We start from the raw sequence: 26,699 nt of genomic DNA, 5'->3' as shown, positions 1-26,699 counted from the left end.
GGAGCAAATACGTGGGTCATTAAAAAAATACGTAGACAATGTTTCCAATCGTCATATTATTATTACTGTAAACCAATTATTATACGCGTCATTTTTTATTCGCGACTGACCGCTAGAAAACTAATCCGCGACGATTTATTTCCGCGAACAAGTCGTCACATTTTTTATTTCCACAAGTATTTTTTGTTTCAAATTAAAATCTTATATTCGTCCATAAATTAGGTATAATGCTATCGTGAGTACTGCTTACGCATTATTCAAGACATTCTGTGCATTGCATCATTCAAAATCTTATATCCGCCCCTAAAGTGGGTAAAATGTTTCCATGAATATACTTCTTATGTATTATTCACGACGATCGAATGAAAATCGGGGAAAAAATCTCGGAGATTAAAGTTGATTTAAAACTCTCAATTGTAAAAGTGCCTCATACTAATAAGGTAATCAACGATTTCAAAGATCTACATAACCAAAGGGCAATTATTGCAGCCCGGAGGACCGGGCTGCTCTATACATAAATTGTTTAAGTTATGTAGAGTTAAAGGTTTTCTAAACATTGAAAAGATTGTTAATCAGAATGTTCTTTCCGTTTATAAATTACGAGATACATAATATATTTACTTCCATAAAGTGAAGCTGTAAAAATATATATGTTTTATTATTTAATATATAAAGTTACTTATTATTTACTATCGAAATAACGACAGGTTCCTTTTTTAGAACATCGAATTTTACTTCTCGGATAAAAACGTACTCTTCACAGTTCGTGTTTTATATTCTAAAATTGAAAATTAGCACATTTTTAAATATATATGATTCATGTGTCTAACTTCAATTTATATTTTATGCAGCCAACATTTACTTGAGGAATTGATCAAGTTTAAAATGGTATCGTTTTTGTTTGAGTTTTATCCGACTGCAAGTTTTTTAAAATATTTGCGACTATCGTCTCCATCAATTAGACGCATGCCTTTTTACACATATCGAAGCGGTTTGTTGATCAAGACTCATTTGTATTGTTTACTTTATATATTTCCCGGGCGACAATTGATGGTTACATCAATGTTTTCTTGTTATAAATGGTTGGGACAGAGCAGGACTGGGCCATAATTAGTCGTAATTAACCAGGCTATCTCTAACTCGTCTGTGACAATAAATGAACGATAATAACACAAGCTGAATTTTAATTTTTAGACAAATAGTTTTAGATTTGCCACTTTTATATTTTTTCTGAATATTTGTAATTAAATTTCAACTGCTTCTAGTACCCTAAAGTTCTTCAGTGATTACTTATTGAACCTTCGTATCGGTATTCAAAGAAGGGCAAATAAAATCATAACATGGGAATATAATGAACAACTGTACGACCGCGAGCAGAGGTTACTCGCGGAACTCGCGGATATTTATCGCACGCGTATAATACTTGATTTACAGTACAAGATTATAGATTAACATATTCTCGTAAATAAAAACATTTATTTTGTCGAAGTGTGAATTTATTCCATTTGATCAAATATAACTCATGTTAGCCAATTTTTAAAACAACATGTTTTGTAACCACGGAGCACGGTTAACCAACATGTAACGTCAAAAACAACGTCTAAAAAGTTTCTAAAAATTACTCTGCTTTTTAATTTCATACACATTTTGTAACGTCTCCTCCATTCATAAAAAATATCCATAACACTTGATACCAAGTTTGTTAACAATTGTGCCAATAGCTTTACCTAGATTGTCAGCGTTTTCAAATTCTTTACCGAGTTAATCTATTAGTTCCGCAACAGTGAAGCGCACATCACGTTTAATGACGTTCAGGACTAACTCTTTTGACAAGGTTTCTAACTATAACCTGTTTCTTTGCAGACTATCCCTCGCCCGATTCAGACTCGCTACTACTCAAAAATTGTATTTTCCATTTCATACAAATACACGGCTTATTTTTCATACATTACCTGCTTTATAGTTTATAGAGATTTTTTTAAAATTTGTTAAAGAAGTTTACCGAATACAAAGCAAAATTTTATTGCTATTCGCTGCTCCGTGACGTTCTCCAATGTCATTGATTTTTGCCTTTGTTAATCATATCCACATGTATTTAGAAACTGATATTATTTTAAATGGCGCGATATATTACATTACCTGATTGCATCTTAAGAAATACAGCAAGACTTAATTTTAACATGTAAATTTTATTTTATATTCAGCTCCATTTATTACAACAGGTATGGCTGAAGATAATATAAAGTGAAAATTAGTATATTTATCAATTTCGACATTGCTCCTTGACCCCGTGACCCCATTTTTGCTGTTCTAAATCTTTAATAATTTTTAAATATATGAAGATATACTCAACATTTCAATTTTTTAACTCAAATTATTCGAATTTGTTTTAAAATACGTGTACCAAATTTGGATATAATATGACGTTAAATAATAACTAGAGGTCCACGGGCCTTATAGGTCACCTGAGTATTGTGTAACAACTTTCAAGTGTTTTAAACCTGAGGCCATGAAATTCACAATTCACAATTTTGAAAGAGGCACCATTGCTTATCATAATTATTAACTTAGCATGCTTACTTTATTTACTTAATACCAGAGGTAGATCAGAGTAAAAAAGAGAAAATGCACTTCAACTTTATACCGAGTTGTGCACCTCACCCCAAAGGAACCACTGACCCAGGGGCCATATATTTCAAAATTTTGCAAATTTTATCATAAAATGGTTGATTAATACCAAAGAGCAGATTTCAAAGCATTAATTTATTTTCAGACTATGTAACCCCCCCTCCCCTCTGACCCAGGGGGCATAAAAACCACTTTGCTAGATGCACCTTTCTTCATCATAAATATATACATTTGGATCATTGGCATAAAACCCAAAAGCAAAGGAAAATATTTTCAAAGAATTAATGTATGTACTATATTATCAATAGAGCACCATCCTAACACCAAAACCCCTAATCCTGGGGCCATAAAATTCACAATTTTGGAATAGGCACTCTTGCTCATCATAACTATGTACTTAGTTAGTTTATGTAAAACCCAGAAGCAGAGAAAAAGATTTTCAAAGAATAATGCATTTTCACTATATAATCAATAGAACCCTGCCCTAAAACAAGAACCCCTGACCCTGGGGCCATAAAATTCACAATTTTAGAAGACGCACTCTTGCTCACCATAACGATGTGCTTAGTTAGTTTATTTAATACCCAGGAGCAGAGAAGAAGAAATAATGCATTTTCACTATATAATCTATATAGCCCCGCCCTAGCACTAGAACCCCTGACCCTGGGGCCATGAATTTCACAATTTTGGTAGAGGACTCAATGCTCAATACATTCATGCCAACAGTTTGCCTGCTTGATGTCCAGGAGTAAAGAAGAAGATTTTTAAATATTGCAATAATTTTAGTGGTTTTGGCCCCACCCCTCAGGCCCCAGGGGGGGGGGGGACCATGAAATTGATAATTTTTGTTTCCCTTTACCCATAAATGCTGCATACAAAATTTGGTTGAAATTGGTTCAGTGGTTTTAGAGAAGAAGCTGAAAATGTTCAAATGTTAACACACGACGCACGAAGACAGACGAAAACGGATAGGAATAGGTCACCTGAGTTACTCAGATGGCCTAAAACGTTAGGACAAAAGTCTACGAACTTTTTGAATGACCTTGTATAAACGTCGGAATTCACAGTGTGATGGATTGCATTAGAGTTGGATTAAACAGTTTTTACTGTACGCTTGAAAAACCATATTTTACATTAGTATTCAAGTACAAAAAATTACAATATACATTTTAAAATCTTCGAAAAAGCGTTTTGTTTAATTTCTCCTATATTGAATGTAGATCTTACTTGAAAGCGTAGAAGTTTTGTAAAGTCTGGGGTCAGGTAGAAAAGAATTCCATCAATGGCGCCATCAAGAGTTACACCACGTATCAGGAGAATAGTCAATAGAATGTATGGAAAAATAACCGTCACATACACGACCTATGTGAAAAAAATCCTCCAATAATCTCTGAATTCACAATTTCTATTGATAATTCTCTCTACTGAACTACTGAAATCTAAAGAGAAAAAAATAAAGCATACAAAAAGTTAGGTGCAGAACTGTTGCATGAAGGATATGGAGATAACGAACAATATTCAATCTCAAATTCCATAAAACAATACAAAATAGGAGCAGAGCAAACATGGATCTCCGAAACATCAGAGGTAGGATCAGGTACCATGGGGGAGTAAGCATCCCCTGCTGACCGGTCACAACCGCCGTATGCTCCTTGTCATGATCGGGAAATAACGGAAAAATCCGTCGTGAATTCAGTGTATAAACTAGAACTGTCCAATAGGGGCAAATACCCCCGCTGGGTTTTTTAGAGAAGGTGCCAATTCACAAATACTTTATGGATCTAGAGTGTTCACAATTAATTTACGTACAAAAATTTGCAGTGAGATATAATTGCTCATTATGTTTCTTAATGAATGAAACAAAGGTACAACCAATTAAAACATCAATACTAATACATTGTAACATTTTTTCTGCATTAAAAAAATATATTGCAACTAGAAACTCTTGTTGCTACAGCAACAAAAACAGTCTTCCGTTCTCCTCTATTTACCTGTATGAATGAGCTTGTAAAAGAGGCACATAATATTTACAATTATTACAGGAAAAAAAAACAGCCGGAGGTATAACTTACCAAGATTCTCGACGAAACTTTAGACATTTATATTTTTAATAACATCTATAGAAATCATTTTTAATCACTTCCTGCGACGACCGGAAGTGACGGCGAACGCATTTTACCCTATGTTTGTTGCACAATCTTCATGGTAAGTAAAGTGTCTTGAACTGTTACTGTTTAAGAGATCTCGTAATGTTAACTTCTCATTTTGAGGACAAGAAATCACGTGACCGGAAGTCATTCCAAATCATTCCAAAAATCTTTATCTATAAAAAATATTCATGGGAAAGAAAAATTCTCAAATTATGAAATTTTTCTCTTATAACCGGAAGTTGTCGTTTTTGTTTCCGGTAGGACTGACATATTTCGAGACTACACGTAAGATGATATAATGTGATGTAAAAAAAAATTTCAAAAAAGAAAAGTTGAAATTTTCGATATTTATGAACACTTCCTGCGACGACCGGAAGTGACGGCGGACAATCTTAACCCAAATGGATTTGCTTACTTATAAAGATCTATCATCCCTAAAAGTTTGGTGCCTTAATCTCTTACTATTTCTGAGATCTCACTCGTTTTTGAAAAAAGCGGAAATCTGATATATCTGACGACCGGAAGTGAATTTTGAAAAAAAATTAAAAAAAAAAGTCTCGGGGTATTTTCATTTTCTATCATCCCTGAAAATTATAGGTAAATCTGTCCAGCCATCTCTGAGAAATGCTGCCGACAAGATTTGGGGAAAAAATAATAATAAGAAACTAGAGCAAAGCTCGTTGCAAAGCAACTGTTTGGTTTGACCGGAAGTGCTTTCATTTTTCACAAAAATGAGAAATAACGCCCAAAAATGCTTTGAATCCTCTACAGCTATGTTAATTAATGCAAAAATAAGCCTTTTTTTGCTACTTCCGGTTTGATGACGAGATTAATTTTTAAGCTCCCAGAGACATATGAACATTTTATGCGTTTTCCGACTACTTCCTGTTTGGCCGGAAGTGACGACGCTGGACGTATTTTGACGACCTCATCAGATTAAGGTTGACATTTTCAACAACTTTGCTTCTTTAACGTATTACAAATTCTCAATACTTTTTGAGATATCTGGAAAAAACTTTTGGCCCCTCTAAATCCCTTAATTTAGGGGACAGCCCTTTTTTCGACATATCATTTAAAAGATCTTCTAATTCTGCACAAATTATGTTCTATATATTTTAACAAAATATCTTTAGTATAGAAGATAAAAAGCAGAATATGAGTAATTTTTGGTTCTTTTAAGCGTTCTAATTTTTGACCCCTATATAGCGCAATTTTGAATAGAGAAATCGAAAAACAAAAACCGATGTGCACAACTTCAATCCTTCTATTATCTAAAATCAGTAGAATTTCTGCCCCAGCTTTAGCCGTCTCTGAGCCTTTGTCTGGAAACGAAAGCCTATAAATTTTCGTTTAAAGGAAAATAACTCAAAACCGGAAGTGACTTTTTGAAATTTTAGTCAGCATTCTGATAGAGTTTATAAACGTCTATAACCTCTGAAAATTTGAGCGAAATCCATTGAGAAATGAGTGAGATATGAGGCCTCAAAGTTGCGGTCTAGGAAGTAGAAGAAAAAAAAAGAATAATAATCTTTACCATCAGAATCAGTAGAAGGTCTTCCGTTGGAAACGAAAGACCTTAAAAACAGTAGAAGCACTATAAGGTCTTCCGTCTGAAACGGAAGACCTTAATTATGTGTCATGACACTCTGCAAAGTGATTGTTGAAAAAAAAAATCATACTATACAAAATCAAACTAATCTTGATATTCTTTATATCAAATTCATTTTGAAAATAAAGAGCTGGTCATCCAGTAATGAAGTGCTTTGACAGACAATAAATTACAATAAAGAGAATAAGAGAAGAGAGATCTTTAAATCTTGTGCAAAATTCCCAGGAGATTATAGATAAAAGAGATGCCTTAACAACTTCCCACACCAAACTCTTTAATTTATATTTAACTGGATGCATGTCCAGTCATTATTCCCAAGAGACAAATGAATTTACATTATTTTTTGTGTAATGTAAAAACTGTTTATAACACTTGATGATTTCTTCTTTTTTTTTTAGTTTTAATGAGTAGTTTTCAGCTGTAGTTCACATTTTTGTACAGATATTCTAGATTCTATATCTCAAACCTTATACATGAGCCCAAAATGAACAAGTCAATTAAAGTAAAAAATAAAACATGTGAAATGCAGAAAAATCAACAAATAAAGTTGAAAATTCCAGTTGCACACCTTCATATGGTGAATAGTAAGTGTACAAATTTTCAGATAAATTCTTGCAATAGTTTCTGAGAAACGGTCTGCACAAAACCACAAAATAAAAATGAAAAAAACACTTGTAAAATTCAAAATAATCATCTAATCAAGATGAAAATATCAGGTGCACACTTTCATACGGTGAATAATATGTGTACAAATTTTCAGACAAATCCTTCCAATAGTTTCTGAGTAATGGTCCGGACAAAATCTCATCTACAGACAGACGGACTGACTGACGGACGGACGGACAGCTAGACAGACGGACATGGTGATTTCAATACACCCCCTAAACTTCGTTTGCAGGGGTTACAATAATAGACTAACTATTAGTATGAAAAACGTCAGTCAGCATTTGACTTAATGATAAATTGTATTTGCTGACAAGGTCATTGTATCGACCATATTTCATATTTAAGTCCCTGGCAAAGACTTATAAACGATAAAACCATAACGCTACAGTTCTGCAGCTAAGAAATATTAGAAACATCAATTAATGCAAGACAACTCACCTTTCCCACTGAGTGTATACCTTTAATAAGGCATGCAAATGTCAATACCCAGGAAGCAAGAAGAACCAAAACCAGGTGCCACTGAACAGAACCAGGATACTCTATACCATCAGAACGTCTAAGAACATTATAACTACAAATAGTTTGAAAAAAAATGAATAACAAGAAAAAGCGTTTTGATGTCAATGTGTATCATTCAATATTAAAAGACACAATCGTGAACATACTGCCAAAATTCATATGCTGCCGTATTATATGTTATATTCTGGCTACCATAGGAAGTATTGAAAAGGGATTCGGTTTCATTGATAGTCCATGCTGCTGTAGATTGATTCGTCAAAGAATTGTTTAGGTTAAGTCTATCCTTGTGGCTGACGATGCATTGCTCTGTGTTCCACCAGTTATCACAAGTGGCCCAGGGGATCTTTGGGAAAAAAGCATGGACGAAATAATAGAGAACCCATGCAATGACCAAGTTGAAGTACCAAGCCACCAGAAAGGAGAGTGTCATCATTAGCCATCCAAGGCCTACAATACAAAAATCAGTTTTCTTCAACTTTTATTTTTACAATGATTAACCATCAAAGACTTATAATACAAAAATTCAAAGATTTCTTAATCAAATTTTATCTTAACGAAGATTTGCCTTATAAAAATTAATAAATTTTCTAGAATTTAATTTTTTAACTCTATCCTCTGGTAGAAATTATCTTGACAGAAAAGCTTCGCAATAAGAATACTCAATGACGTTTTTCAAGCGAAATGCATCTGGACAGATAAAGAGCAATATTTCAAAATGAAATGGCTCAGTTGAACTGAAACATAAAACACGTAAAAGTACCTTTGAATAACGGGGAAATGGACCATACTACAATGGGGCTTTTTCCAGTAAACTGTCCAAGGGCTACTTCCAAAAAGTAAAGAGGAACTCCACTGGTGAACAGCAAGATAAAAAACGGAACCAAAAAGGCACCTGAAATTCACACATTGCAATTAATAGACATTCTTTCTTTATTACCCCTGCAGCAGATCACACAGATAGACACGGTGATTCCAGTATTTCCTTACGCTTTGATGACGAAACTTTATCATATCTCTGTCAATTCAATTCAATTTATTCACTCAAAACCATGTAAATGGTACATGAGGTACAAAAACATATAAAACATATATATACTCGATTCTCATTATATCGCGGGTTTCATTGTATCGCGGTATATTCCAAAAAATCAGATACATAGCTCATATGCTTTTTGTTGAAAAAAATGTCAGTCTGTCTTCTAAATGTAAATTTTTGTGATGATTAAAAAGTATGGAAAATGCGTCGGAAAAAAAATTATTCAAATAAAACGTAATTTTACAGAAATCGATCTCCGTTTTTATTATTTTTAGCCCGATGAGTTTATAATATAGTAAAATCCATATAAAGTTCATGTTTTGAAAGACTTTAGTTTGTATAATTGTTTATTTTCTTACGTAAAATTACATGGTAAAATAAAAAATAAGAATTGAAGTCCATGTCAACCTCAAGTTTCCATGTTTTCCCATACCGTGATACTATGAGAATCTCCAATTTAGGAGGTAAATGAGACTTCCTGTTTCAAAAATAGACTACAACTTAGACGATGCAAGCTTGGGAAATAATTTGATGCTAAAAAGTTAGGCCATAGTTTGCTTTATTAATATCATTTGATGAAAGTTAAATTTAAAAGATCAAATTACACTTTTTTATGCAAAAGATTTAAGTACCGCGATATAATGAGACACTTGTATACATATATACCTCGAAGTCCGCAGGACCGAGAGAAAACTTCGAGAGATCAAGAGTTCGAGATTTCAAGAGTCCGGAATTCTCCAGGTTTGTTGACCGGTTTTGAAATTAGTCTTACCTGATGTAATAATTTTCATGCAGTGCTAACCTTTTATACACGTGGTGTTTATAAAACAACGGTATGTTTTCGTATTGTAGATAAATATTTATTAAATTGAGTAAATAAAAAAATGTACTTCGTCACTTCATGTTTATTTATTTATTCCTTTTGATACGGACGTCAAACTACGCATTCGTTAAATGATAACGACATTTTACCGCGCCATACATACGGATTGACTACTTCAAACATGATCATTAACATTGAACGAAGTTCTGTAAGTATTTGTGCAACAACAGTCGTAATATTGACATTGAGGCTGTCTCTACATTTTCATATTTCGTTTAACTTTGACACTGACTCGAAATAAAAACTATTTAGTTTTTCATCTTCTATTCAATTTACTATTTTTCATTGACACCGCTTCTCTGAATTGTCGTAAGACAGTTGATGATAATTATTTTAATAGCATATAGGCAACATGTGATTAATCATAAATCAATTATCACCTAGCAGTATAAATGTCACCTGAATAAACATCCCGTTTCTCGAGACCCGCGTCTTCTGCCTGCGGCCATTTACAGTCGCTAATTATGTAACATTGTAAACACTTCGAGGTTTCAAGGGTAAATTCCAATAGAATATGCATAGCGGGACTGCATTTTGACTTCGAGGGATCAAGGGTTTCGAGAGATCAAGAGTTCGAGAAATCAAGAGTAAATTTGCTCAGTTATATAGGGAAAAAAATCGGGACCGGAGACTCACTTCGAGCGATCAAGAACTTCGAGAGATCGAAGTTCGAGCCATCAAGAGTAACCTGTAATACAGTGGGTCTAGCAGAAGGTGATACTTAGGGAGAACCATCGTCGCAAACCACGGCTAAAATGTACGATCCTCTCCCATTCTGGCCGTGGTTGAACGAGGAGAGAATTCTTCGTAGCTCATTAAAATTTTGACCAATGCGAGTAAAGCATAGTCGGAAGATGAACTTTATTGCGACCTTTCAATATCCAATAGCAGTAAAGGAAATATTTCTTGTATACTGTTGACGTCAGTTGTTGATTTCAATTGCGATGGAAACAAAACTTGCCACTACTGAATATGACGTCACAATAGAGAGGCGTAAATATTCAAGATTACGACACTTTTTGTGATCAAGCAGCCACGGGTAGGAGAGAGCTACATGCGGACTCCGGACCGTGGCTTGAGACGATGAGGGAGAACAGACAATGCTATTAATTTAAAAAATAAATGTACATAATTTTTTCAAAGAATCAACATCATTTTGGCACATGACTTCACGAAACTTAATAATATTTGGGTTAGAACAAAATTTTAGGTTCAAATAAACTAATATAATTTATATACATGTATATATTTATTCATAAAAAAGTAAATGAGATTTGATAAAAGGCAAAGCATATTTAAGCCCTCTCCCTTATATCTACTAAATACATGTATAATTTTTTTTTACTTGTAGAGTACACCTACCTCCTCCGTTTCTCATACAAAGATAAGGAAATCTCCAGATATTAGCCAGTCCCACACTGTAACCAAACAGAGATAAAAGATATTCTATTTTTCGACTCCATACTGGTCGATCCTGAGGACTAGGATTATCTGATTCTAATAATGACGAGGGATTATCTTGTATGTCCATGATGACAAAGTTTCCTTCGGATATTGTGTATGATCTGATAATGTAAAAAAAAGATTTAGACATGTACATGTAGCATCAACATACTTGTAAACATTGCCTAGTTGTTTCGTACGTAAAAGCTATTTCAACAAATGATATATTTATTTGAAACCGTTAATTAAGATACAAAAGCTAATTGTATGTATCCTATACGTGTATTTGGTATACTTCCACTTGAAAAGTTGAAGGGTATTTAGTAATCGGGATGTCCGTGCGTCTGTCTATTCGTCCACGTGTTATGCTTTGGGGTACCCATCTCTTATCAGCAACTCCTATACCATTGAATAAAAGGTTTGTTCCCGTTTTGCACACATTTGAATTGCAGGTAATTAAAAATTATGTGAAAAACGGGAATTTGACCAGGTGAAATAATTACTAAATTGCTATAGTCTTTACCAAACTTAGTAAGTATGTGAAAGGTGAACTTATAGTGAAAAAATAAGAGAGTAAATACAAATTTAATAATACTTTCACAGATTCTTTGTTACATAATGCATTTGTGCACCTCCTACTTTACTTTTTGATCTGACACATATTTTGGGTTTCCCAGAGCAAAACATGGACACGGTCATTCTTTCTATTGAAGGGTACCCATCTCTTACCATGGACTTTGCCATCATGACCATGTGGAAGGTGGGGGTATCCTTTAGTGAGCTCATTGCACACAGTAACTCTAGTTTATCTTGCACGTGGCAGACATATACCTTCATACTGCCAGTCTGATGCTTGGAATCATTGGTAACGTTACACATTGTTTTTGTCCTTCCATTTCCTAGTATGCATCGCCAAAATAGAGTACATCGAAAACTAGACGTACGTACTGTGAGCACTGAGCTCACTAAATGATGCCCCCAACCCCCGCCTTCAAGATGATTATAATAGCAAAGTCCATGATTTGCAATGGAAAACTCGAAATAACTGACCGATCAAAAAGAAAAATAGGTGCACAATGGCACTTTTTCGAAAGAGTCCGTGAAAGTATCAATAAATTTCAATCAGTGGTATAACAGGAGTTGCGGATAAGAGATATAGGTAATATTCAATGTTATAGAAAGAATAGCAGTGGTAATATTCAATGTTATAGAAAGAATAGCAGTGGCCATGCATTGCATCGAAGAACCAAAAATATGTGTCCTATCAAAAGAAAAATAGGAGGTGCACAGTGGCATTAGGTAACAAAATTTCATTAAATTTCATTCAGGGGTATAAGAGGAATTGCGGATAAGATATGAGAGATCATAGCGAGCTCGGAAACATCAAGTGTCACAGGTATAAATAGACATTTCTTCTCAATCAAAAGTTCTAAAGAAAGACATTTTTGAAAGTAGGTTAAACTTCAAGGTCAAGGTCACAGGGTAAAAAATCAAAGTATATTTTGAAAGGACTTGTCATGGATAAGCTATATGTGAAATATGAAAGATCTTCGACAAAAGTCCATGTTTTGCTTTGGGAGACCCGAAATAAGTGCCAGATAAAAAAACGTAGGTGCACAATGAAATTATGTAGTAAAGAATCTGTGAAAGTATTACTAAATTTTATTCAGTAGTATAGAAGAAGTTGCGGATAAGAGACGGTTACCCTTAGATATGGCACGCCAAATTCACAAAAATGAGATAAACCTAGTTTCACAATTGATAAACTAGGTTTATCGACTGTAAACTATAGTTTACAAACCGTAAACTATAGTTAACGATTCTTTAAGTATAGTTAACGATTCGTTAAGTATAGTTTTCATCTGTAAAACTATATTTAACGGTTGATAACTATAGTTTACGAATGCTAATCTAAGTTTATCTGTCTGTAATAAATCGTTAATAATGATTTTGTTGATAAACATAGATTCACGTTTGTAAACTATAGTTTACAATCGTAAACTATAGTTAAGAGTTGTTAATCATAGTTTCACAAATCTTGAAACTATATTTTTCAGATCGTTAACTATAGTTAATGGTTTGTAAACTATAGTTTACAAATCGTGAAACTGTATTTATCAGATAATCTATGTTTTGCAATCGCAAATGATTGTTTTCGGTGTTAAGTATAGTTTACGGTTGTGAAACATAGATTATCGCGTTAACTATGGTTTACAGTTGTAAAATATAGGTATATAGTAAAATATAGTTGTTAAATATAGTTTACAGTCCGTAAACTATAGTATACAACCGATAAACCTAGTTTATCGACTGTGAAACTACTTTTTGCTCATTTTTGTGAATTTGGCGTGCCATACTTAAATATTCAATTCTATTCACAATTACCATGTCGGCATACAGTCATGAACATTAATAACATAACACAAATTAACACGATTTATACATGCAAGTATGAAGTGAACAAAATTGTGTATTTCTCAATATTAACATTCATTTTTGACTTTCTTTTCTGGTGTCAAAGCACTTTTTCAAATCACCTTCTAGCAGTAGGATTGACAATATTTGTAGGATTGACAATTTTGCTAATGGGGTTATCACTAATGTATGTGTTTTCATTAAATATTTCTTTATAATTGCATCTTTATTGGTCATACTTTGGACAATAAAGAACAAAATGTTTTTCGTCTTCAATACACGATTTACATGAATAACATAAACGTTTTTCTCTAGGAATAGGGGGTTTACAGTATCTACCTGTTTCAATATACAGTGGATGGTCACTGATCCTTAATTTTGTTAATAAATATCTATAACTCTTTTTCAAAGGTAGTTTTAACGACGTTTGATCTTGATATTTAAAGTCTTAAACTTTTTTTGCCAAGTATATTTTTATTTTCTATATACAAAAAATGGGGGTTAATACACTTCTTTTGGTGCTACAGTACATTTAATATGACCGTCTTGCACTGAAATGTGTGTCTTAATTAAAAATTAAATTTTTGACGTTTTCCCTCCAATATTTTTATCCAATTAAAGCAGGAAACAAAAATGAACTCTAAGTTTCTTTAATAAGAGACACTTAAAAATTGTGACTAAGAGAAAGTTTCAAATTGCTACGCATAATCAATTATTTGACCTTTCTGCACTAATGAAAAGTGATTTTTCTGGCATTGAAAATTTAATAAGCAAGAAAATTATTTTAAAGTCTTAAACTTTTTTCTGATTTTAAGCAAATAGGTCAAATTTATCTTGAATATTTAGAAAAGAACATCAAAAGTTGGGGTATATGAAGTAAATTTTCAGATATTACTAAAAAGGTGTCAATTTAACATTAAAATTGGCTCAAATTTTTCCTGGATTTTCCGAATATATTGACAATATTTGTCACACTTTGTTAATAGAATTCATAAGAAATAATTTAATAGATATTTCAGAACCAGCATAACACATTTCACTGCAAAAAACAGCTTTGTGTGCAACCAGGATGGAAAAATAGGAATCAAAAATTAACAGTACTGTTATAGTTCAAAATGGAAAAACTGATCATTTTCGTCTAAGAAACCTTCCGCCACAAAATATAGTCCTTAGCTTAATTCTACTTGAATGGAATTTAATCGCGTTTTTTTTCATTGGATATAGTTAAATTTGCATTGTAGAATTCAGATTTAATGTTAGAACTTAAAAATGATGCAGAAGTTTAGAAATAAATGACCTGACCAAAATACGCTCAAAATCTCAGGATCGAACGTCCTCAAATAACTTTGCAGTTTGTATTAATTTTGATTCACAATTTTGCTATAAAAAGCTAACTTTCCAGAATATAATTTGCTAACATTTTTCAGTTGTTCATATATCTTGTTTGGTAATGCTCTTGTAATTTGTTTTTCAAAGTTGTGTGAGATATATCTTAAGAGCTGGTATTTATTTTTTGTAGTGATGAAGACAGTTTCCTTTGCCAATATATTCTAGATACAAGATTTTTATCTTCTTTAAATGCAGAAACCACTAAATAATTATTACAACCATGTTTATATTCCATTTCCTGCAGTCTCCTATAATATTTAAACATAATTATATTCATAACATAAATGGTACAAAGGAAAACGACCCAATTCACAGCAAGATTTTATACCTTTCTATGTACCCTTAGTATGTCTTTAAATATAAATTGCTGTGTTTATTTCAAAAGGAAACTAATCTGAAGACATTAAATCACATTCAAATGCAGTTATTCATATTTCAGATCCATAACTGACTTTAAATGTGATTTAATGTCTTCAGACCAGCTTCTTTTATAGAAAAAATGACACTGTCAGTGTTTTGCCATGGGAAACCCGAAATTGAATGAAAATTGTACCTAGGCCATGCCTATAGTACTGTAAAATGTTAAGTAATTTCAAACAATATCTATCAAACAAATTGACGGCCATTAAAAGTATCAAAATTGTGACAAACTTGTTCTTTTTTTTCATGAAAATCTTTTTTCTCGCTGAAATTAACGGTCCCTTTATACTCCTAAATAAATGTACTCCGTGATGAACAAATTTCCAACTACATCCCCTTGGGAGAAACAAAATAATTTCCGTGGTCCTAAAACACACAATAACCAAGTGATGGCAATGCACCTCTCAATATTGTGTTTACTCTGTCATCATTGTACCCAAAACTAACCCCAAATCTTGGCAATAATTTGCAAACAATTATTTTCGCAACTTTACAGCGGCGATGCATAACCGATATCACAGTTTCAATTTCTGCGGCTAACAATTAGGATCTATACTAGAAATAGTATCGATCTCCACAATCATTAAAACAACTACATCGGAACCTAAAGCAAATACGCTCTCCATATCCGTAGATATATCAGGAACCTTCCTGATTCGTGAAAACGACGCACAATTGAGTGACCACGAATGACAACCAAAGTTTTGCCCTTTGAAGACATGATAAAATAATTTTACTCACCTAATAGTTAACAAAATAAATAACAAACTTGAAAACTTCCGTCCGTCAAGGCTGCAGGTGGGAGATACGCTTCCTTCACGGTTTGATACGTATCATAAAATTTGGTCTCAGTTCGGTTATTTTCAATCATTTTTATAGAATGAAGGAAAAAAATTCAACTGTTGTTTTATGCTTCCTTTTACTTAATCAGTCAAATAATTTATGTGCAAAATGGATAGAAGAAATAAATTTAATTGTTTAACAAACTTTAATTATTTAACAAACTGAAAGTCCACAAAAATTTACGTTTTTGAACTAATTATACAGAGGAGCATGTTTATACTTATGCCAAACCCGACTCAATGACGAACGAACCGAACCAAAAATAGAGATTTTGTTGCATCGACATGATCAAACCAAGAAAAAAAATACTGCGGTGAATCGATACCGCGGTGAACCGTCTCACTCCTAGTGGGAGAAGAGGAAGAGTGACGTACCGCGTGGCCAAAATTTTATTTCTTACATTTTGATTGGTCAATCTCTGCCTCCCCCAAGACATGCAATAAAGTGACCATTATAATACATCGCTATACAACATAACAGACTTAAATTTTCAAGGAGGACACTTATTGATTACAATAAAATATTTAAGTGAACTTAAATTTATATAAAGATTCTGTGGAAGTCTCAGAAAATTTCATTTTTGTCATACCCGGTCTAAGAAGAGTTAAGGATAAGAGATGGGTAACCCAAAGCGTAACAGATGGACGTAAGGGAATCACAATCACTATTTACCATCCTACTTTTCAAACGGGCTCCTAAAAAGATGTTTACCCTTTAATATTATAAAAAAAATGTTAGTGTCAATGTTTTGCTAGGGGAGACCCGAAATATGTTTCCGATAAAAACTAAAATAGGAATGGCACATTGGCACTATGTAACAAAGAATCTGAAAGTTTCATTAAATTTCATTCAGTGTTATAAGAGGTGTTATAGATAAGAAATGGGTACACCAACGCTTAATAGATGGACGGACGTACAGACAAACGGACGGACATCCCGATCACTATAAACCTTCCCACTTTTCAAGCGGGGGAATAACAATATGTGTTTGTGAAACACCGATGCCCCCTGATGACAGCATTTGGCGATGGTCGAGGTTTCTCACGTCAAACTTAATGATGACAAGAATAGATATGGGTTACCCCATATCTAAAGATATTCGACTGTTAGATTTAATATGTTTAACAGTGTTTATAATGACGTTAATAAAAAAAAACTGCACTGTCTAATTATGGAACTGTTGTAAATATCGTGATTCCATAGCATTACGGTCACCCAGTCTCCTAACAAACAGTACACATAGGCCTACATGTACCTGTAGCCTTGGTCTACACACGTGCAATGGAGCTGTCACACGCATCCAGCGAGCTCGGAGAAACACGTTTTGTTTTGCCGAGAAGTTACGGTGTCAGACAAAACTTTTCTTTTCTTAATTAGATCATATAAATACGAATTCTGATTAATAAAAATTATACAATCCCTGTTGAACTTTATATAGTTTGTTCTAACATTTGCATCTGCAACAACTTGTGTTTAAAATGGCCGGGTTGGGAAAATCAGGACCGGGTCGGAAAATTCTAAACTGAAAACATGGAAAACCTTTTTTGTTTTGAAAATAACTGAAATATACTAATATATTTGTCGCAGAAATTACTTACATTATTCAAGTATTCAACACGAACCCGAATCTCCAACCCATGCAGTTCTCGTTTTGCCACACAACCCTACAGTTTACAAAGTGTACACACGAGCAGGCCAGGGATTGAAAATTCCGTCATTTAATAATACACACACAGAATGATAAATTTTTCTTTAAGAACAAATTGTATGATAATTAACGGACTATAAACATGTACTTTATACAATTGTTGATATAGTATTATCAATTCATTGGTGAAAAGATATGAATCGAAGAATGACCTAATTATTCTCTGTTATCAAACACGTAAAAAAAAAAAGGCTGAGGAGGGAGCGTAGGAATATTGATATTTTTTATTTGCATTTCGGGGGGAAAGTGACTTTCTAATGATATTTTGACGTTATTTTTGATTTCTTTAACGTATGACATACACAACTTTACTCTTATCATGAACAATAATGTTGTATCTACTTATTTTTATTTTGGTCGGACCAATATGTGTGAGCTGCCGCTGAATACAGTTATATATCTTGCAAAGATAGTATGCATTGATCGAATATATAGAAAATTATTGAGATATATTTTTTTTCAAATGTGGGTTAAACTCCAAGGTCAAAGAGTCAAATCAAAGGTACCAAAAGAATGCAATGACAAGAAATATATACTGAGTATGTGAAAATATTAAATCCCTAGCACTTACTTTTCAAAAGTTATGGCCAAGATTAATTTTGACTTCCGCCAAATGCTGTCATACGGGGGAATCAGTGATTCACAAAAGTTGCATTTTTTTCAAACTTCTTTAGAGCCAGCTGAAATTAATTGATTGATTGATTGGTGGATACGTTGTTGTTTAGACAGTCACACGCTGTGTTCAAAAACACCGCCCTATCCTCTTCAGTACACTGTAGATTGTTTTCTCATTTCCCTTGTCGCCAGCATGGCGCAGTGGTTAGAGCGTCTGCTCGCGAAGTAAGGAGTTGATCCTTACGTCGCGGATTTGAATTCCATTGTGGGACGTGGAGACCGGTCCTTCGGATGATACCGTATAAACCGAGGTCCTGTTTTGCAGTAGGTGCTGGCACGAAAAAGACCCCTCCCTGCTCAATGGCCCTGAGTGCCGAGTTTAGGACGAAATTTGCAACTCTCCACCGGCAAGTGGTGGCGTCTCCATATGAGTGAAAAATTTTCGAGAGGGACTTAACAAAAATCAATCATTCATTCAATTCCATTTCCCTTCTTTAAGGTACTCCGATCCTCAGTCAGGAAGGATAACCCTAATTTATAATTAAATTCAAAAAGTCCCAATTTCAAAATTGCTATTGAAAGAAATTGAGATTTTTTAAAATCTAATCAGAGATACCAATGAATATTTATATGATATGAAATAAGAAGTGATTTATGTTGTTATACAATGATAGATAAGTCTTTATACATTTAGTTTTTAACTTGTGGGCATTTGTATTAATTTCACTTACGAGTTGACGAATAAATAGTTTTCGAATATTGTTACAATTTGTTGTGCAATGATATAATTTTATTTAAACTTTTGCACGGTATAAAAAAGTTGCAGTATGAAACTTCAAAAGTTATTCTTGAGAAAATAGAAATAAAATCCTGCATTCAGATACATGTAATTTAATTTCATGTTCACCGAGCGACCAAAAGTATTGCAACAAACATGGCTGACGTCATATTTGATGAGTTGAGTGAGCATATTTTGAAATCAATTATAGCAATAAAAATATTACTCTACTTACATTTTTTGTTAGTATTTATAAGCATAGCCTTTCTGAATTATCGCTTGGCATAATCTTGCCGGTGTAACGACGAAAAGTGACCCCCGTAGAATATTGACCGGGGGTCATTTTTCTACGTAGAAAAATGACCCACTTTTCTGTAGAAATTATGGCCTTGGGGTCGTTTTTCTCCATGTGCATTGTAGAAAAATGACCCCGTAGAATAATGACCCCTCGCTGGTGTCATTTTTTGATGCAAAAACATCCGTTTTGGTAGGAATATTCTTGTTAGGTGAATGTATAGGGTAATAGCAAGCAGTCCTATACTTTGAAATGTTAATTTCTGAAAGCTTTTAAGCTGAAATAACGAAATCAAAGCTATATACCTTACATTAATGATACAAACCGTTTTATCCCCATTAAAGGAAAACTATATCTATTAAAATGTTCTAAGGCTATTAGAGCAAAGATACGCGCATTCATAGAGTTGTTTATTACATTTTATATAGTAAGTTTCCACAGTTGTCATTTTAATCTTTAAAAGTCCATTTTCTCGCTGGTGTCAGAAAAAAATGTTTTAAAGGTTTCCATAATTCATTAAATATAAATCTCTTTGATTTTACCCTGAATAAATAATTTGCAAAACTCAAAATAAAGTTTTATTTTTCAGAAGTTTGATCCCTACTTTTAAAAGTGGCGCAAAAAAGGGCGCTAGCTTAGAAAATTAAATCTGATAAAAATATATTGGTTTCTATGAATGAAGTTTCAAACTTCTTATAAAAAAATAGGGATGATTTAATTTGTAAAAATAAGTACGAAATTAAATGGCCTCTGACCTATGGTACAAAGGAAACAAAAAGTGGTTAGCTTAAAATTTGTAAAATGTCTTTTGTTGTTTGCTGTAGTGTCAGCAAAACCTTAACAAAATGGGCGTTGTAGAATAAAACATGATTAACTAAAAAGGAATTGCTCGTCTCTCCAAAAATTGGCACACGTAGTATCATTTTCAATGTTCTATGTGTACTAATATGAAATGATTTAGGGAGTTTTTTTTACCAATAGAAAAAAAAATGATGGAATATGAAAAAGTTGTTACTTTACATATTATACTTATGCCCCCGGAAACGAAGTTTCGGGGGGTATAAACTATATAGTTTTTTACCTGTCCGTCCGTCTAGACCACTGTCTATTTGTCCGCAAAAACTTTAACCTTGCCCATTACTTCAGACTGGATGGAACTATAGCTTTCATATTTCCGGTGTATTTTTATGACAAGACCTTTTTTGTGTATAACCAATTTTGACCTTTTGACCTTGATCTTGGAGTTTTGACACACTTTTACACAAAAACTTTTACTTTGGCATTAACTTTTGAATGGTATGTGCTAGGACTTACTATATCAAAGTAATGGCATGATAGACCAAGAGTTCATTTGTATTTGCAAGGTTAGTGTCTATAAAATCTCAGAAGAAAGGGAGTGTTACAGCAACCATTTGTCAGGTGTCTGTGGGCTAAAAAGTGTTGAAAAGAATATTTTTTTTTATTTTATAGATATCTCTGAAGGTTGAACTATTATTCACTCAGATGTAAATTAGCCAGTTTTGGAGGATTTTTAATATCATTATAAGAACGTTCTTGATGTGTATGGTATTTCCCGTAAATACAGGAAAAAATATAGTATTTTATATAAGGTAGTTAAAAAGTATGTACTTTAAAGCAGAATGCATATAGATGTATATATAAGTTTAAAGGTAAGAGCTAAGGGAATTGAATATAGTTAAATTACGTTGTCTTCTTGCTTTTATGCTATGTTTTTGGATTTGTAAACATTTTCAAAGTTTATGGTTATCAAAAACATATCATGCCATTTTCGGAACAAAACCTTTGAATGATTAAAAAAAAACACCCAAAAATATAATCATAAATTTATGCTCCTCAATGAAGAAGGATATGGAGATCACGAACAGTATTCAATAACAAAATCCATAAAACAATACAAAATAGGAGCAGAGCAAACTCCAAAACATCAGAGATGGGATCGGGTGCCATGGAGGAGTGATCATCCTCTGCTGACCGGTCACGCCCGCCGTGTGCTCCTTGTCATGATCAGGAAATAATGGAAAAATCCGTCGTCAATTCAGTGTATAAATAATGGACTAATAATTATTGTATGAAAAACGTCAGTCAGCATTTGACTCAATGATAAATTGTATTTTCTTGACAAGTTCATTGTATCGAACATAGAATTTACAAAATGATGACTTCAAACGAGACTGCGAGACTGCTGACATTCTTGTTTCATCAACTTGTTTGTCAATAATTTACCCCGTTTTAGAAATTGTTCATACGTAGAGCAGGCCCTTGCCTATCGAATCAACTAAGATATATAAACTCCGTATGCAGGTGATGAAGGTATATTGCTGCATAAGTAAGGGAAGCTGATGATAGAAAAGTTAAAGTCATCACGTTTATTATATAGCTTGGTTGTTAGATTACCAATTATATCCAAATTTTATTTCATATTTCATCTAATATTAAAGTATACTTAATGTAAAATCTCTACAATTTACAAAAATCTCACAAAGACTGAAAATATTTGCCTATGCCGTGCTCGGTCGATATGCTTTCTCTAAGGTCTATATATCGAGGGATTGACCTCATCAAAAGGCTATACACTGTAATTGTATGATAATGAGAAGTAAATTTAAATACTCAATTTACATATCAAATGTGATTTCTTAATATCTGACGCTATAGGCATTCTGCTTGCCTTATCCCCCCATCTTCTTTGAAAAGTTGTAAGTTTTTAAGCTGTTGGTTTTTGTAAAATCTTGATTTCAAATTGTCCAAAAGTTTATTGGAATTTTTGAGTATCCACATCTGATTCACACCACTTCTTGAATATATTGTTGCCCATTACTCTTGAATTTTTTCATTGGGATAAATCCATACCAGATACATTGATTGCGATGCTACTATTAAGATATGTAATCAAATATATGTTGGAAAGAATTAAAGTACATAACCCCCCCCCCCTAAATATGAAAAAAATATCAGGGGGCACAGATATAAAGTTTAATAGTATAAAAGAGTAAGGGGTCAAATTTTTATGGGGGTCATTTTTCAACGTGTGTAAAGTCGTAGAATTACTGGTCTGGAATGTTTTTCTACAGTCGAAAAATGACCCTACTTGGTCGTAGAATATTGACCCGGGGTCATTTTTCTACGTAGAAAAATGACTTCCTGGTCAATATTCTACGGGGGTCATTTTTCGTCGTTATACGTTGCATACGATGCATACAGACTTTAAGTATACTTAAGAAAGGTTATTTCAAATTCTGGTCATTCACTTATAAGTACTGAAACAGTGACCAAAGTCTTGTATTTTTACCTGATCTGTCTCTCAGTAGAATTTTAATTTAATAAAGATAAATTTTAATAAAAGTTTTCAGATCTGGGAATCGTGTAGACCAAATAAATGTAGGTGGGAATTGATATTCTTCAATGAGATCAAATTTCCCAACAGGTACGATTGAATACCAAATTATTTTATCTTAAACACCCCCAAAATATGCAACTTTCTTTGATTGACGATTTACGCAGTTTTCCACGTCCTTTAATAATGTTCAATATTATTCTGTCCGATTACACTCAAAGACAAAGATGGCCTAAAATTTTAAGACTGCAAGCCAAAGGCGAACAGTTCTCCTTACTCTTGACTATAGCAAAGAAGATATATGTACTCATCACAAAAAGAAACGCATATTAGGAACAATATCCTAAATAATGTATGATAGTTTTGTCTTACCTTTTGTCTTAGATGGATATGATGCATTATTATTTAAATGCGTTATTCTTTAAATGCAATTGTTAACTTTATAGCTATTCTACAAATCTCACAGAAAGTACACTCGATGGGAAACAGCCTGGTAGATTGTAATCCACTCCCAGCAAATACAAACTGCTGAAAATAACGAAAAATATAAACCTAAGGGCAGCTCCTACGACATCCGCGGATGCATGTTAGAAGAAGTGGATCCTGTCAGATTCCTCAGTGGGGGTAGCCATCCACAAGAGCCTAAGATGGAATGACAATACATATTGTTATACCTTCGAAAATTTGTTTCTATACAAATTTATACGAAAAATCTAACATTTCTAATTTTTTGCTGAGCGGGCCTAAAAAAATCAATGTTGGACCGCTGAGTGAGATGTACGACCGGTCGATGAAATGTTGGACCGCTTACGTCATAGAATGGGCGGAGCTTAATCTCATTTTCATTCGTTGTTGTTCAAAATTGACGTACCTGAGGTTACATCACGGAAGACAGTACAAAATACATACATGTTAAATAAAAAAAGAAAATGAAAGGTATAACAAAACATTTATTGACTGTATGTTCTCGGGCAAAATGCGTTTTGTGGACTCTCGAACCAAACTGTCTGCCTTCGGCCTAAGCCTCAGGCACTAAGGCAGACAGTTTTGTTCTTGGGTACGACAAAAGCATGTTGCCCTCGAACTCAGTCAATAAATGTATACTGACACTATCAAAAAGTAAGCAAACTCCACCAAAGCTTTCATCCAACGAAATTTACAGCACTTCCCACGGAATATCAAGGCCAATTGGGTTTACTTAAGAGAGGATATTTCATATCCTGGCCATTTACTTATAGGCCTTTATATACCGAAACAGTATCCTGGTCACTCACTTATAGGCCTACGTACTGAAACAGTATCCTAGTCACTCACTTATAGGTCTACGTACTGAAACAGCGATCGATGTTTTGTATTTTTGATCTGATCTGTCTCTCGGTAGAATTTAATTTAAATAATGTTTAGATCTGAGGACTGTGTAGATCAAATTACCCACCAGTACCACCAACAAGTACTATCAAACACCAATTCTATTGTATCTAAACACCCTAAAAATGCAGCTCACTTTGACGATTTACGCTGTTTTCCACGGCCTTACTAACAATATTGTTCTGTTCGATAACACTCAAAGACAAAGATGGCCTTAATTTTAAGACAGCAAACCAAAGGCGAACAGTTCTCCTTACTCTTGACTATAGCAAAGAAGATATATAAAATATACTCGTCACAAAAAGAAACGCATAGTACGAACAATATTCTAAAAAATGTATTATAGCTTTGTCATACCTTTTGTCGTAGATGGATATGATGCATTATTATTTAAATGCGATATTTTTTTAATGCATTTGTTAACTTTAAAGCTCTTCTACAAATCCCACAGACAAAAAGACATGATTTTGCAAAATACCCACAACAGTTTGATCTCAGTTTTAATTTGTTTTTTCTGATGCAATTCCTTCACGCACAAAGGGACTATCAAAAGCGGGGTTCTCAATATTTTGAATCTGAAAATTGACGCTTTCTAAAAATGCTGTATCTGAATGTGGCATAGCACAAAAAGGAAAACAGGCGACTGGAAGCAGGTGTATCGCAGTCTACAATTGCTTGCAAGAAGTGATATCAATATGCATAGCATCATTTCTAACCTATAAAACATAAACCAATAACATGAAACACCTAATGTTCGCAAAAAATACGGGAGACTTCGTGTAACATCAGTAGCAAAGAATCACTTCAGAGGATTAATTAAGTAAATTTTATGAATGTAACACAATGACGTCATCTTCTACATTAGCTATCCGTGAATTGGAAAGACCATCTAACATGACCTTTTTCAGTCAATGTGCTGACTGGAACTCCTCCCTCTATGTAGTCTTCATAGTTTATGAGAAAGCCTTTAATAGTGTTGACAGGAAGACAATATGAAACTTCTGCGACATTATGGAGTTCCATGTAAACTTGTAAATATCATCCACAACTCTTATTAACACCTGGCATGCAGGATCATACATGGAGGACAATGACGGAACCATTCGAAGTAAAAACAGGAGTTCGTCAGGGATGTCTTTTGTTACCCTTTCTTTTTCTTCTTGCAATAGACTGAAATCATCCACATACAATAGAATAAATGGGTTACAATGGACACCATGGTTACAGCTAGACGACCTAGACTTTGCAGATGACATGGCACTCCTATCACATACCCAGGCATAAATGCAGGAGAAAATTACACCAGTGGCAGAAACATCAGCACAGATAGGACTCAACATCAACTTAGCAAAAACAAAGATCCTAAGAGCAAACACACTGTCACATGCTCCATTAAATATAGAAGGTCAGGAAATAGAGGAAGTAAAATATTTCACCTACCTTGGCAGTAAAGTGGAGCAACAAGAAGAAACAAAAACGGACATAAAAGCAAGCATAGGAAAAGCCAGAGTAGGATTCCTGCAACTTGGAAACATTTGGAAGAGCAAGGGAATTACAATATGCACCAAAGTTAGGCTTTTTAACACCAATGTTAAGGCTGTGCTTCTCTATGGTTCCAAGACATGAAGGATGACCGTTGCCATAATAAACAGGATCCAGACATTCGTTAACTGTTGTCTAAGACGCATCCTCCAGATTAGATGGCTCAACAAAATAAGTAACACCAATTTGCGGCAAAGAACAGACCAAGCCCCGATAGAAGCAGAAATAACGCAGAGAAGGTGGAGGTGGATAGCGCATATGCTACGCAAGCCACATAAGAACATCACAAGGTAAACCTATCCTTGAACCCCCAAGGAAAACGTAAGAGAGGGAGGCTAAAGAACACCAGGCGGAGAGATTTGGAGGCAGACGTCGAAAGAATGGGGAAGAACTGGAAGGAGGTAGAAAGCATTGCTTAGGATAGAGGGGCCTGGGGGAATTTTGTCAGCGGTCTTTTCCCCAAATGGGGTAGCAGGCATATGTAAGTAAGTAAGTTTAGAAATGTAGATGGAGAAAGTTGAACAAAATTATCGATATTGACCTCTACGCGTTTGTCCTTAAGGTCAACTAGGTCTTTTAAATGTTAAACAAAGCATTTTGCATTGCAAAAACAAACAAAGAACTAAAGTTATCATCTGAAAATTATGCATTGCTATAAATATATAATTTATATATGAATTTCTGACCGCACGATCTCTAAATAAGTAGGTGTTTAAAAGTTGTTTGACTAATGGGATAAAAATTCACTGCAAAACCTCGAAGAGAACCAAACTCATCAACAGGAAACTCATTTTTGCAAGGTATGAGTTTTTGAACTTGAGCAAATCTCACTGAAAAAATCCAAGTCCATTGGATATACACTAAATTCCATTACAAAAACTAAAAAAGTTTTCATCAAGAAACCATTTTTGACATGCTCGAATTTCTATTCTTGAACTTTGACCTAAAAAAGGGGGGTCCTTGCAGAAGCTCAAATACTTTGAAATATCATCTGAAAACGCAAGGGGCTGTGTATTGAGCAAAAAATTCCAACTTCA

General features: G+C 33.8%; 1 protein-coding gene across 1 annotated transcript in view; it reads right to left on the bottom strand.

Moving 5' to 3' along the window:
• Nucleotides 1–25,376, bottom strand: part of LOC134230165 (sodium- and chloride-dependent glycine transporter 1-like) — a 31,086-nt gene extending 5,710 nt beyond the window's left edge. Inside the window, exons 1-7 of the mRNA XM_062711940.1 lie at nt 25,201–25,376; nt 15,900–15,950; nt 10,854–11,056; nt 8,333–8,464; nt 7,719–8,019; nt 7,492–7,624; nt 3,856–3,990 (exon numbers count right to left, since the gene is read on the bottom strand). Coding sequence (XP_062567924.1) covers nt 3,856–3,990; nt 7,492–7,624; nt 7,719–8,019; nt 8,333–8,464; nt 10,854–11,056; nt 15,900–15,950; nt 25,201–25,376 — 1,131 coding nt within the window. The remainder of the gene's footprint in view (nt 1–3,855; nt 3,991–7,491; nt 7,625–7,718; nt 8,020–8,332; nt 8,465–10,853; nt 11,057–15,899; nt 15,951–25,200) is intronic.
• Nucleotides 25,377–26,699: the final 1,323 nt, after the last annotated feature.

Source organism: Saccostrea cucullata, unplaced genomic scaffold, assembly GCF_032062105.1.
Source record: "Saccostrea cucullata isolate Sc308-1 unplaced genomic scaffold, CSIRO_AGI_Scuc_v1 ctg4996, whole genome shotgun sequence".
NCBI lineage: Eukaryota > Metazoa > Mollusca > Bivalvia > Ostreida > Ostreidae > Saccostrea > Saccostrea cuccullata.
The sequence above is the reverse complement of the archived record's forward strand: the minus strand, read 5'-3'. Positions and strand labels throughout refer to the sequence as shown.